The following is a 13,802-nucleotide window of genomic DNA, read 5'->3' on the forward strand; positions in this document are numbered from 1 at the left end:
AAGGCGTATTGGCGGTCACTAACGGGTTAAAGAGACTCTGTCACCACATTATAAGTGCCTTATCTCCTACATAATGTGATCGGCGCTGTAATGTAGAGAACAGTGGTTTTTATTTTGAAAAATTAAAATTTTTGAGCAAGTTATGAACAATTTTAGATGTATGCTAATTAGTTTCTTATTAGACAACTGGGCGTTTTTTTACCTTTTGACCAAGTGGGCGTTGTAAAGAGAAGTGTATGACGCTGACCAATCAGCGTCATACACTTCTCTCCATCCATGTACTCAGGACATAGTGATCTTGCGAGATCATGCTGTGCTGTCACATACTCACACATTAACTTTACTGAAGTGCCTTGAGAGTGAATATACATTACCTCCAGCCAGGACGCGATGTCTATTCACAATCCCGACACTTTGGTAACGTTAAAAATTTTATCCAGTCTCTGCTATGTTCTGTGAGCTGAACAGCCTTTATTTCAGACAGATATATTCGGCAAACCAATTGTAATATAATTATAGAATTCCAGTTTGCTAACATACCTAGTCCTATATGCCACCAAAAAGAAAGTACTGTGCGTTGTCGATCACATCAAATACTTTATCGGTGATCAGTTATGTTACAAGTGCTTTTTCCATTTTCATACATTGATATTTTTGCCTCAGATGGTTGGGCACATAGCACATTTAGGAGTCTCTACTTGCCAGCCCACCCAAGCCCTAAGAACCCTCTCAATAAAACTATTAAATGCCTGCTTACATTTTATAAATTTGGAGTAATTGCCATGGTTTTGCAAAAACTTTGCAGAATAACTGCAATAAAACAGTGATTCATCTGCAATGTGTGAATATAATCTTGGAGGATTTTCAAGACTAGATATAAGATAGTTCTTTTGAGAAGGCTAACCTTAGCAGTAAGAAAAACATTGAAGTGTTCATTGAAGGACAGTACTGGATGGTCTGCAATCCTCTTGAGAAACTTGTCCAAAGCTCTTCTCCTGGTTTCCACAAACTCTTCTGAAAACCGATCTACTACGCCTTTGACAACAAATTTCTCTGGAAGAGGCTGAAATTGAAACACAAATCACATTTGTGTACATTAAAGTGATTTATATACCATGTAGTTGATAATCAAGGGCCTGTTCACATCAGTGTTTGGGTTCCATTCAATCTTTCTATCAGAGGAACTGATGAACGCAAAGCCGAACGGAAACTTTCGCTTTGGTTTGCATTACCATTGATTTCAATGGTAATGCTTCAGTTTCAGTATGTTTCCGTTCTGTAGTTTCCATTTTTTTCATGGAAAAACGATAGGGCCGTAGACTGCGCTATTGTTTCCGTGAAAAATGTTAACTTTACGTAACGGAAACATACTGAAACAGAAGCATTACCATTGAAATCCTTGGTAATGCAAACAGAAGCGATAATTTCCATTCATTGGTTCCTCTGACGGAAAGTGTGAACAGAACCATGGGTGTTCTATCACATCAAATACTTTATAGGTTATCAGTGATGTTACACATGCATTCTCCGTTTTCATCCATTGCTATATTTACTTTTGCTGTTTGGGCACACCCAAGTCCTAAAGACCATCTTATTTAAACTACTGAATGAATACCTGCTGTAAATTAAATTTGTGCTTACTTATCGTCTGTATGTCATCTACAGACTTAAAATACTTCATGCTCCCACCATGTCCTCGGAGCGATATTGAATTTTAAATAATTGGCCTGAAAAGCAGCATTATTCACTTAGTACAAAAAAAACAAACAAAAAAAAAAAAACCTGAGAATTTCAATGCAACATAAATATATAGTAATAGTATAAAGTATAGTCATCTGTAACTTCCATGCATAAAATATCCATGAAGAAAGAAAATGCATGTTTAAATGGATATTTCATCGCTCTGACTTCAGACTTCTACCAGCCTGGATGAGTCTTCTGCACAGACCTGAGAACCCTTTAGCTTTGACTGGGGTGTGGGGGAAGTGTTAGGCCCAGTTCACAAGTCAGAATTAAATCTGACATGTATTTCTGCAGCAGAAATCAGAGGCATACACTTAAATGGAATGTGTTGCCAGCAAAACATGTTTTTTTTTTTTTAATTAAACATTTAGTGTGTTGGTGATTAAACATTGTTCACATTTTTTTTATTTTTTTCACGAGTCAGGATATATTATAAATTTGATTCTTATTTATAATATTTCCCATTGCTGGTCACTAGATGGAGCTATTCCCAAAATTGCAGCATTGCATGTGGTAAAGCAACCACATTGCTTTTTGCTGCAAAATTGGGAAAAAAGCACTCGCTCTAGTGAGCTCTGAGAATCCCCCCCTCCTTTATCCTGGCTAGTGCCGGGATAAACGAGGGGATTGAACGGTCAAACCTCCTACACTGTGTGTCGCCATTTTTTGAGCTAACACAGTGTAGTAGGTTTACATACAGTAGTAAACACACACAAACACGAACATACATAGAAATCTCTTACCTGCTCCTGCCGCCGCGGCTCCCTCCGGCCCGTCCGCTCCGTCTGCTGCCGCTGGTCCAAGTGCACAAGTCCGGATGCCGCGACCGGAAGTAGTAATCTTACTGTCCGGCCGCGACTTCCGGTCCACAGGAAAATGGCGCCGGACGGCGCGCATTTCAAATTGGACTGTGTGGGAGCGGCGCATGCACAGTTCCCACACAGACGGCGTACACAGAAGTGGATGGGACGGGCCCCGTTCGCAGTCCCTATGGGACTGTGGCTGCCGTATTCCATGTCTGTATGTGTCGTTAATCGACACATACAGAAATGGAAAAAAAAATGGCAGCCCCCATAGGGAAGAAAAAGTGAAAAAATAGAAAAAAGTAACACAAATAAATAAAAACGTTTTTAATAAAACACTAACATTAAACGGACATGGAAAAAAAATTTGTGGTGACACTTCCTTTAAAGAGGCTCTGTCACCAGATTATCAAATCCCTATCTCCTATTGCATGTGATCGGCTCTTCAATGTAGAGAACAGTAACGTTTTTTTTTTTTTAAACGATCATTTTTGACCAAGTTATGAGCTATTTTATATTTATGCAAATGAGCCTTTCTAATGGACAACTGGGCGTGTATTGTGTTTGTAACATCTGGGCGTGTATTGTGTTTGTAACATCTGGGCATGTTTACTTGTTTTACTGGCTGGGCGTTGTGAATAGAAGTGTTTGTCAGAATCATATGTCAGCATCATACACTTCTATTCACAACGCCCAGCTAGTAAAACAAGTAAACACGCCCAGATGTTACAAACACAATACACGCCCAGTTGTTACAAACACAATACACGCCCAGTTGTTACAAACACAATACACGCCCAGTTGTTACAAACACAATACACGCCCAGTTGGAAATCAGAGAAAACACGCCCAGTTGTCCATTAGAAAGGCTCATTTGCATATATATAAAATTGCTCATAACTTGGCCAAAAATGATAGTTTTAAAAAAAAACAAAAAAACGTTACTGTTATCTACATTGCAGCGCCGATCACCTGCAATAGGAGATAGGGCTTTGATAATCTGGTGACAGAGCCGCTTTAACGCCCTTTTACACAGGTGTTCACAGAACACTCGCTCCTGATCAATACCCTGTGTAAACAGGACAACAATAAGTCGATGAATAAGCAAACGCTCGTTTATCCGCCGATTGTAAAAATGTATGCAGCCTAAAATATTATCGTTGTCGGCAGAACATCTCCCTGCATAAACAGGGAGACATGCTGCCGACATGATACAAATGTATGGGGACGAGCGACCGTAGTAGCAAGCGCTCTTCCCCATACATTACTAATAATAGATCCATGTGAAAGAAGTGCCGATTAGCGAGCTGTCTCATTGATCTGCGCTAGTTTACATGGCCCACATCGGGCCATGTAAGAGGACCCTTAGATTTCTGCCAGAGTGGTGCAGCAGATCTGCAAGAGGATTAGCAACATTGTCACTTAATGGGGCTAATCCCAGGGTTTAGCAGGTGGAATTCACAGAAATAAGTAACACGCTACAACTTTCCGCCGTTTTTTTCCACGATGCACACAAAAATCTGCATGGAAATCTTCCGTAGCACGTGAAGTCTTCAGACCCTCTAAATTTTTTCACATTTTGTTATGTTGAGGCCTGGTGCTAAAATAAAAAAAAATGCACATTTTTCCCCATTATTCTGCACTCAATACTCCATAGTGACAAAGTGAAAACAGAATGTTAGTAATTTTTGCTAATTTATTGAAAACGAAAATATAGCATTGACATAAGTATTCAGACCCTTTACTCCGTACTTAGTTGAAGCACCTTTGGCAGTAGACTTCGCTATTGATTCCGTCAAAACAACGAAACCCTTTCACAACGGTGATAAACGGAAACCATTAGAAAAGCTTCCGCCCCCATTGAGATCAATGGTGATGCAAACGGAAGCGAAGGTTTCAGTTTGCCTTTCGATTGAAGGGTTCCCCCGACTGAAAGCTCCGACGGAACGACAACGCGGATGTGAACACAGCCAAAGACTTGAAAAGACAAAATATCTCATCCAGATAGCATTAGAATACTACCTACGGGAATGAAGTGAGTGGGCTGAGTATCTTCTAGTTTAAGCCGTAACCAATCAAAATCCTGATATCTTCGACGTATGGAATACTCAGGGAGGTCAAATTCGGATCTTGTGGTCTGGAAAAAAGAAGTTAAAAAAAAATATGAATTGGACTATAAAATCTTTTGAGTGGCATGCGTTTCAATAAATTAGCAGATAAATGAGTATTCCTATTTTATGTGAATACAACTAATTTGTACAATTAGATTCTGCAAAATGATATACTCTGTTCTAATGCCTCACCAATTGCTGCATCGGTCTGTTCTCCGTGTTTGAAAACATTTTATTTTACATGCAGAGGTTGAAAATACTTAGGCCTAATATTTCTTACAGCTTAGGCTACATTCACATCTGCGTTTTCTTTACGTTATTTTGCTCTGTCATAAGAGTAGAACAAGAAGAGCAGAAGCGCCGGATTCGTAGTATGTTAGAAACTAATGGCGCATGACGGAACCCATTAACAAGTACCTTCGGGTTTAAAAGCAACAGTCACACTTCAGTTTTGCAAGCTTCGGAGTAGGTATACACAGGAATTTCAGTCATGGGTCATTCCGTTAAAAACAAAAATTTTAATGTAATATAAATGCACTTCACCGCTCAAACAATGTTTCTACTAGGGAGTCCTTAGAAAACAAATGGTATCCTCTTATCAAGACGCCACTGTATACACCATGAGGTAAGACTTAGAGTTTCTTCTCACAACACTCTTGCGCTTCCTCTGCCTGCTGGTTTCTCTAGTCCTCCAAGTTGAAGGTACCAGAATAGAACCAAGGACCTTCCTTTTCACGGATACTAGAGAAGCAAAAGCGACTGCACATCGTGGAGTACTGGAACCACTTAAAAAGGAAATCCAGCTTTGTTGTTTGGGTTTTGTCTTCCCAGCTTCTTCCGGGACAGACACGAGGAGGGAGGCTATAGGCCAGGGGTCTCAAACTCAGCCAGGGAAGTGGGCCACATATAGAAAAAAAATGTGAAGTTGACAGGCCACATTACTTTCAAATGTGATACAATACAAAATTAATGTTTATCAATTAGTTATTTGAACTACTATAACAATACTACGTTACTATAATACGACATTACCAAAATAATGCTGCATTACTATAACACTGCTGCGTTACTATAACACCACACTACTACATTACTAGAACACTACTACATTACATTACTATAATACCGAAAGGTGTAAACTTAACGGAAATTTGCGAGTTTATTCCACGTGCTTATTTCAACACTCTAGATTTCCAGTTTAAGAGTCGCTAAATGCAGTCCTGCGGCTCAGTTGGCAGCGTTTGACAGACACGAATGTCAAGATTGGGCAGCCTCACACACACACCCCTTGCAGATGCTGCCATACACCCACCTTGTAAATAGTGCCAGCCCCCCCCCCCCCAGTAGACCGCTCCATTGGGGCTCCCTCTAGGAGAGGAATCCCCAGCCAGAGCGTTGCCGACGCTTTGGCCGGGGATTCCTCTGCTGGAGGAGCCCCTGAAGTCATTGTCCATACACAGTGACGTCAAGGGAACCTCCTGGACCGGAATGTGATGTCAGGGGCAACCCCAGAGCCGGTGTCCCAGAGCAGAGCACTAGTATAGGCTCCGCTTTAGAACTCTGACACAGACTTCAGTGTCCATATGTGGACTGAGATGTCAGGGGCAACCCCAAGAAGGAGGGCAGAGAAAAATGAAAAAAAAAAAAAAAAAGAAACACATGAAAAGGAAAGAAAAATGGGAAAAAGTGGGGTGGGGGAAACAGGAATTAATTTGCACCAGGTGGTAGTCGGATTAGCTTGATGCTTACAGGGTTCCTTTTTATTTATTTTTTGCACATTGCTGCTGCTGTTTTTCCTCCTTCTCCCCTTCTAAAATGCCTAAGAGTAAAAACTTGAGGCAGTACAGAATCACAAAGCCAACTCCAATAGACGCACACCGGAGAAAGCGGGGGGTGAGAGTGACAAACATGACATCTACAGGCTGACAATCAATGGGAGGAACTGCGGTGGAGAACCTACAAAATATAAAAGAAATAGAACAAGAGGTGGTAAAAGAAATATCGAAACAATTAAAGACAAAGTCAATGACCTAGAAAATCGATCCAGACAAAATAATATTCAGATAGTTGGTATCCCAGAGAGGGTCTCCAACACAGACTTGAGAGATATGATCTCTAAAGAGATAGCCACGTTATTAGGGCTTCATAAATAAATTAAAAAGTTGAAAGAGCCCACAGAATTGGCCCAACAAAACCAGAGGAGGAGGGCAAGAGATCAAGAGTGGAGAGTGCAAAAATCATGGACTTTCAGGATAAATGTGAGATTATAAAACAATAGCGAGAGACAAAAGAGAGCTTATCTGGGAAGATAAAAAGCTATTTCCAGACTATCCCGCGGAAACAAGAATGAAAAGTAGGGGATTTTCAGCTATATGTTCAGAATTGTATAAAAAAAATAAAAATAAAAAATTCAGTCTACAATACCCTGCAATCTTGAAGATATTTTCACAAGATGATACAGTGAAATCATATGACCAACCAAAGCAGGCAATCAAATATCGCAGAGACAAATTTTAAATCACTTTGGATGAATAGATAGTAGTGGGGGGGGGGGGGGTCTATTGGGAAAAAGTATAAACAAGAAAAAAGGTCTAGCTACTATAGGTATACCGGAGAGCAATTGGTATGGAAAGCTTATATATTAGTAATTGCTGTCGGAGAAGAAAGGAAGTCAATATGCGAGGAAAAAGGGGGTAATGGGGGGGGGGGTAAAGGGGATCCATGGTCCATGCAGAATCTTCATGATAAATCTCTCTCTCTGGGAGAAATAGTAGCTAAGCAAAATATAGTCTCATGGAACGTAAGAGGAGCGGTTACCCCGATAAAAAGGGAAAAAATTGTGAAACACCTGAAGAGGCTTAATACAGACATCGCATTGCTTCAGAAGACATATCTTTCAGAGAAAGATTTTAAAAAAAAAGCAAAGTTTGGGTTGGACAGGTTAGGGGCAAAGGGACAACACAGCGCAAAACTGGTGTAGTGGTGTTATTTAATAAAAATCTAAAATGTTGAGATAATTTCAACTGAGTATAAGGAAGAGGGGAGAACAATGCGCACCCTAATTAGGCATCAGAATAAGGAAATGATTATTTATAATATAGATGCCCCAAATGCCCCTAGTATAAATCAAAGTTTTTTTCAGAAACTGGCAGATTGGATAAATACAGATAATATATAAAATAGTATGAGGAGATTTCACAAAGTCATAAGTCTGGTCTTCGATAAATCGGGTTCTGGGAGATTTATTGAGTCAACTAATATGATAGATATGTGGAGAGTACATAATCCGGCAGAGAGAGACTATACTTATTTGTCTAAAGTACATGATACTTGGTCTAGGATTGACCTCCTCCTTGCATCTCCCTCCCTGGTGTCAATGATACCCAGCAAGATTTTAGAGGTGATTATATCAGATCATGCTCCTATACCTATCGGCATAGAGGGTTTTGGTAAACAACCACAATCTGGTATATGGAGGTACCCAAGAGGGTTAGAACATGATAAAACATTTCAGGAACTAATGTTCAGTGAATGGGAGAAATTTTCAATGGACAATATAGAGCATGAAGAACAGCCAATCCTTCTATGGTAAACTGCAAAGGCAGTACTTAGAGGTAAAATTATAGCATACACAATAAGAACTAAAAAAAAAAAAAAGCCCAAAGAGCTAAATATAGGAACCTGAGAAGTTTATACAAACAAAAGATTGTGGAATATAAAATAAACCCAACTACACAGAATAAGAGCAGGATGTTGGAATATAAGACCATGTTCTATCATTTAGAAGTGATAGAAAGAAATGACATATCAAAAAGAGAAAAAAGGCTCTTCCTTTGGGGTAATAAATCAGGGAAAATACTTTCAAATTTGGTAAAAACAAGGGATGGTACAGGTCATATAGGGATTTTAAAAAAAATGAAAAAAAGGAGAGAAAAGTAACATATGAAAGGAATAAATCAACTCATCGCAGATTATAAAGAAACGATATGAAGGCAAAGGGGTGTTCATGGATAATATAAATCAATATCTCGAGAACATAGAGATGCCTCTAATAAAACAAGCTCAATTTGACAAATTACAAGCCCCAATAAAAAAAGGAGGTATACGAGAATCAGAAAGTCACCAAAACAAAAGGCTCCGGGACCAGATGGGTACACTTCAGAGTTCTTAAAATTAATGCTTTGTAAAGGTGGGAGATATTTTGATGGAAGTATACAATAAACTTTTTAAAGATGCAGATATAATGGAAACCAGAAATACAGCCTATATAAAGGTGATCCCCAAAAGGAAAGGTGACTCATTAGATCCGGCCTCATACAGGCCAATATGACTAATTAATGTGGCTGCCAAGATGTATTCAAGAATATTAGCAGATAGACTGGCAGCGGTCCTTCCTAGTATCATCCATGACTCGCAAAATGGATTTATAAAAGAAAGACACGGGGTGAGAAATATAAGAAAGGTACTTGGGGTTCTTGACCGGGCCAGGGCCAATCCATCTTCAATGAAAAATGCGGCAATAATAGATTTTGACGCGGAGAAAGAATTTGACAGTGTGGCCTGGCCCTGGCTCAACAAAGTGATAGAAAGGATAGGGATAAAGGGTTCTTTTTTAGCAGCATTTAATGCTATGTATCATCACCCATATGCACAAGTAGTTACACAAGGAGATATATCAGAAAAGATTAGATTGTATCGTGGCACAAGGCAGGGATGCCCTTTACCACCATTATTATTCAATATAGCTATTGAACCTCTAGCGAGATATGTATCTCAGACTCCACAGATAGAAGGTATAAGTGTTGGGGGAAGAGGAAGTTAAAATAGCTGTATTTGCGGATGATTTGATTTTATTTGTACACAATATAAAAGAGCAGATAGGGAAAATATTAGAAACACTGCACGAGTTTGAAAATTTGGCGGTTTATAAAATTAATTGCACAAAAACTGAGGTTATATTGCTGGATTAACATATGGAATGGAGAGATTGGTATGAACATTGTAAAAGACCAGATCAAATATTTGGAGATCTATATTGGGAGAGACATACATGATATTTACAGGATGAATTTTGTGCCGGTACTGGATGATGCCAAAAGGGAACTCATTTTTTGGAAGGATTTGCCATCATTATATGGTAGGAAGAACTTAATAAAAATGGTGATCTTCCCTAGATTATTGTATAAGCTCCAAATGATTCCACTCCTATTGAAACATAATGACATATATAATATCAATAAAAAGCCTTTCAGAAATTTATGTGGAGACAAAAAATCCTGTATGTCTATGAAGAATCTACAAAAAGATATTAGAGTAGGAGGGATATCCTTCCCGGACATAAGGGCATATAATATTGCTTGTATTGCAAGATATGTTATAGAGTGGATAAATGATAATAAATTAGTTCATTCTAAAATCGAAAAACAATTAACAGTATCAAACTCCTTGCGGACATATGTCCATCACCGGGTGGGGGTCCCTTGAGCACAGGATCTTCGGTTTTGTTGAGAGACTCTAAAATAGTATGGAGATTGCTGAGAAAAAGCTTTGATTTATCCTACAGCTTGTCAGGGTTTTTGACCGTTAGGGAATATTTACAATCTAAGGCGAAATTCACACGAACGTGTGTGCGTTTTGCTGTGTTTGCGCGTGTGGCAGTTCCGTGTGGCATCAGTGTTTCGCGCGTGGCTGGGTGTTTTTCACGGATATGCCATTGTTATGACACGCGGTTTCAATGCTTAGAAACTGCAATGAAGGAGGTGGTTTGTTTTTCCTTCATTTATTTAACTTAAGCGCGAATCAGGCGCGACACACGGAAGTGCTTCCGTGTGCGGTGCACGATTTTCATGCACCCATTGACCTTAATGGGCGCGTGATGCGCAAAACACGCTCAAGTATAGGACATGTCGTGAGTTTTACGCAGCGGACACACGCTGCGTGAAAATCACGGACCGTCTGAACGGCCCCATTGAGTTACATAGGTCCGTGCGACGCGCGTGATTTTCACGTGCGTATCATGGACGTGAAACACGTTCGTGTAAATAAGGCCTAAAGGCTACCAGAATAATATAGAACGGAAAAAAGATGGGCTCAAAAAGGTATATGCAGAATCTCGGATTTGATGGATGAACAAAATGGAAAACTTAAAACCTTTGGCCAAATAAAAGAACAATTTGGTCTTGAGCAAGGGTTTTTCTTGCAACACATTCAAAAATGCCACCAAATAAAAAAACAAGGGGATTTAAAAAGATTACTAGGTATGAAACAAAAAGAATTTGGAGATACAATGAGAGATATGCAGGGGAGTCCATCGATTGCATTTATTAGAAAGAAAATCCCGATTAAGGATAGGAAAGGTATAAAAAAATATAATAAAAAAACTGGAAGAGAGATCTGGATACACATATCTCGGAGGAAGAAGTAGAAGAACGTCTGGTAAAAGGATGGGCCTGGGTTAGGAGGGCAATATCATCTGAAAATTTAAGAGATGCAGTGGAAGGTAGGGGCTAGGCTTTATAATGCATTTAACCTGCCTTATGAAAAATTATATACCCAATTCTACACGACAATGCCCAAAACGCGGGGAGATTAATGCAGGATTGATCGATTGTTTCTGGCTATGCCCGGCAATCAGAAGGTTGTGGGTTTCGGCAGAAAAATATATTAGCTATGTACTAAATAAAGACACAAAACTAGATGAATGGATGTGTTTGGTACAGTTTAACCCGGTTGAAAAAAAGATAGTCATCTTTCCGATGTAATTCATTTAATGACTTTCAGTGAAAAATTTTATTCTATCAGAGAGTGGGTATCAATGCACATTCCGTCATTTCTGCAGGTTAAGAGATTACGGAAGAAAATAAATTAAAAAGAGAGAACAATCCAGCTGGATGGCAAACAAAATGGGAGCCAATTGTTAATAGATTATCTAGAGCAGAGTTTAAAGAGATGTACATAAATTAAAAAGGAAGGAAAGAGGATGAGCGTGTTTAAAGATGAATTGTAAAGTCCAGTGTAACATGCCCTAGACCTCCTGCAGATCATGCTTAGTGTTTTGCTTATTAAAGGCTCCATTAAGTATATGGATTTGAATATGACCGATCCATTGTTTAGTCAGGGAGCCGATGATTAGAACAATGCAGTCAGGAGTGCAGCCAGCTCTTATATAAGGGCGAAGGATGCCTTCAATATGAGGTAGTAATAGAACTCGGCTGGAGGAGCTTTCAGTTTCTATGAAAAATGTAAATAAATCTCCCAATGATGGCACAGGATGGAGACGCACAATAATAATATACTTTTTCACTGGTTTACCTTGGTCATCACCCGGTAAGTTATATAGGTTTCCATAGTGCACACATGTTTCTTTGGGTCATCAACTGTAACAAACAGGTCTCTTGTCTCGCCATCTATGTCGTCATCTAGCTGCAGCCTGTTAAGAAGGGAGGATGATGAGGCTGGGCTTGAGGTGTCTGCAGGGGTACCATTTGGCAAACTAAGTTCCTATAGTACAAATACAAGAATGAAGAATAAGGATACATTAAATTACAGTAAAATAGGTTCATAGGAATAACATGACTCAGGCTCTGTTCACAGCTTTTTAAACTACATTAGATGTACGCTGAAAGCTCCCGGCACATATGCCCCGCGTATCCTACGGATGTCAAAAGAATGCAGCCGGGCAGTTATAAAAGTCGGTAGATCGCGTTTTGTTTTTATTTTTTTTAATCATGGAAGCCTATTGGTGACATATGCCACTGTATACCTCCGATGGAAGCCTCAAACATGACGTGAAGTGAAGCTTTAAAACGTGATGTGAACAGGCTGTCCATACACTTTAGATGTCGGCTGAATGATCATTTGGCTGACAGATATTCCTCCCAAGTCCCCCATACCCACGAATGCTCGGTCGAGTGTTTTCAATGGGGAGAAGGCCGATACCAGACTCGTCTGGTAGCATCTTATCTACTAATGAACAAAAGGGACTTGCTGTCGAGGGGGGGGGGGGGAAATCGGGATGCCACTATACACATGCGATGGAGGACCACCTAATGTGGATGGCCAGCCTTAGGATTTGTTCACATCTGCATCAGGGTCCCATTCAGAAGTTCCATCGGAGCTTCCCGTCTGACCGGGACCCTGATTGAAACAAACTGAAACCTATGGTTCCCGTAGGTTTCCGTGCGGACGGGAAGCTCCGACGGAACATCTGAACGGGACCTTGACGCAGATGTGAACAAAGCCTTAAACTTCAAAGGTTTTTAGTCTGTAACCATGCAGACACAAAGATCTGCATAGGAGCAGTATACACAAAATAAAATATTTTCTCAAATATTTTTTTATTTATTTTTAGATGCATTGGAGCAATAACAACAACAGTTTCCAAAGTGCACATAACTCCCTAAGAACAAATCAAAATGTCACAAGAGAACAAACAAACATGGCAAAGGTTTTACAGTCCATGGGATAAGAAAAAAAAATGTTATGAAAAATACTGCACAAGGAAACCATTACAGGCTAGAATAAAAGTTGGCCTGTATATGTTCTCTAACTATATATAATAAAGGTTTAGTCCTCAATGTATGCGGTTACATTACGGCTTCTACATTGTAGCAATTAGCGTCTTATGCCCATCATACATTTCACCCTCACCATGAAAAATGTATGCCAATTACAAAACATGACCGGAATATATTTTTGAATGGGAAAACTCTGCTACATCATTTCTGTGTAACAAATGGCGCAGTCCTAGCTACATAAATGTGGTAATTGATATGTATACTTTAGAGCAAAAAGATATCGGCGTACTAATAATAAAATTCTTTGCAAGCTGAAATAGGAAACTGTTGCGATTCCTCCATTTTTCTGGGTTTCGTTTTTACAGATTTCACCGTGCGGAAAAGACAATTTAACTTCATTCTGTGGCTTATTACGATTATGGGGATACCAAATTTATATAGTTTTATTTATATTTTACTACATCTTAAAAACAACTTTCTTATTTTTTGCGGGACGAGCTGTAGTTTGAATTTAGTACCATTTTTTGGTACATACAACTTTTTGATCAGTACATTTTTTATTACAGCTAAATTGACCAAAAAAACAGCGATTTGGCGGTTTAAATTTTTTACAGCGTTCACTGTACGCA

General features: G+C 39.3%; 1 protein-coding gene across 3 annotated transcripts in view; it reads right to left on the bottom strand.

Moving 5' to 3' along the window:
- The window catches only part of SNX30 (sorting nexin family member 30), a 66,851-nt gene that overhangs the window by 30,810 nt on the left and 22,239 nt on the right, over positions 1-13,802 (bottom strand). For all 3 annotated transcript variants that reach the window (XM_075825577.1, XM_075825576.1, XM_075825580.1), the window contains exons 2-4: positions 11,969-12,157; positions 4,573-4,683; positions 905-1,063 (exon numbers count right to left, since the gene is read on the bottom strand). In XM_075825577.1, the coding sequence (XP_075681692.1) occupies positions 905-1,063; positions 4,573-4,683; positions 11,969-12,157 (459 nt within the window). The remainder of the gene's footprint in view (positions 1-904; positions 1,064-4,572; positions 4,684-11,968; positions 12,158-13,802) is intronic.

This window comes from Rhinoderma darwinii, chromosome 1, assembly GCF_050947455.1.
Source record: "Rhinoderma darwinii isolate aRhiDar2 chromosome 1, aRhiDar2.hap1, whole genome shotgun sequence".
Lineage (NCBI taxonomy): Eukaryota > Metazoa > Chordata > Amphibia > Anura > Rhinodermatidae > Rhinoderma > Rhinoderma darwinii.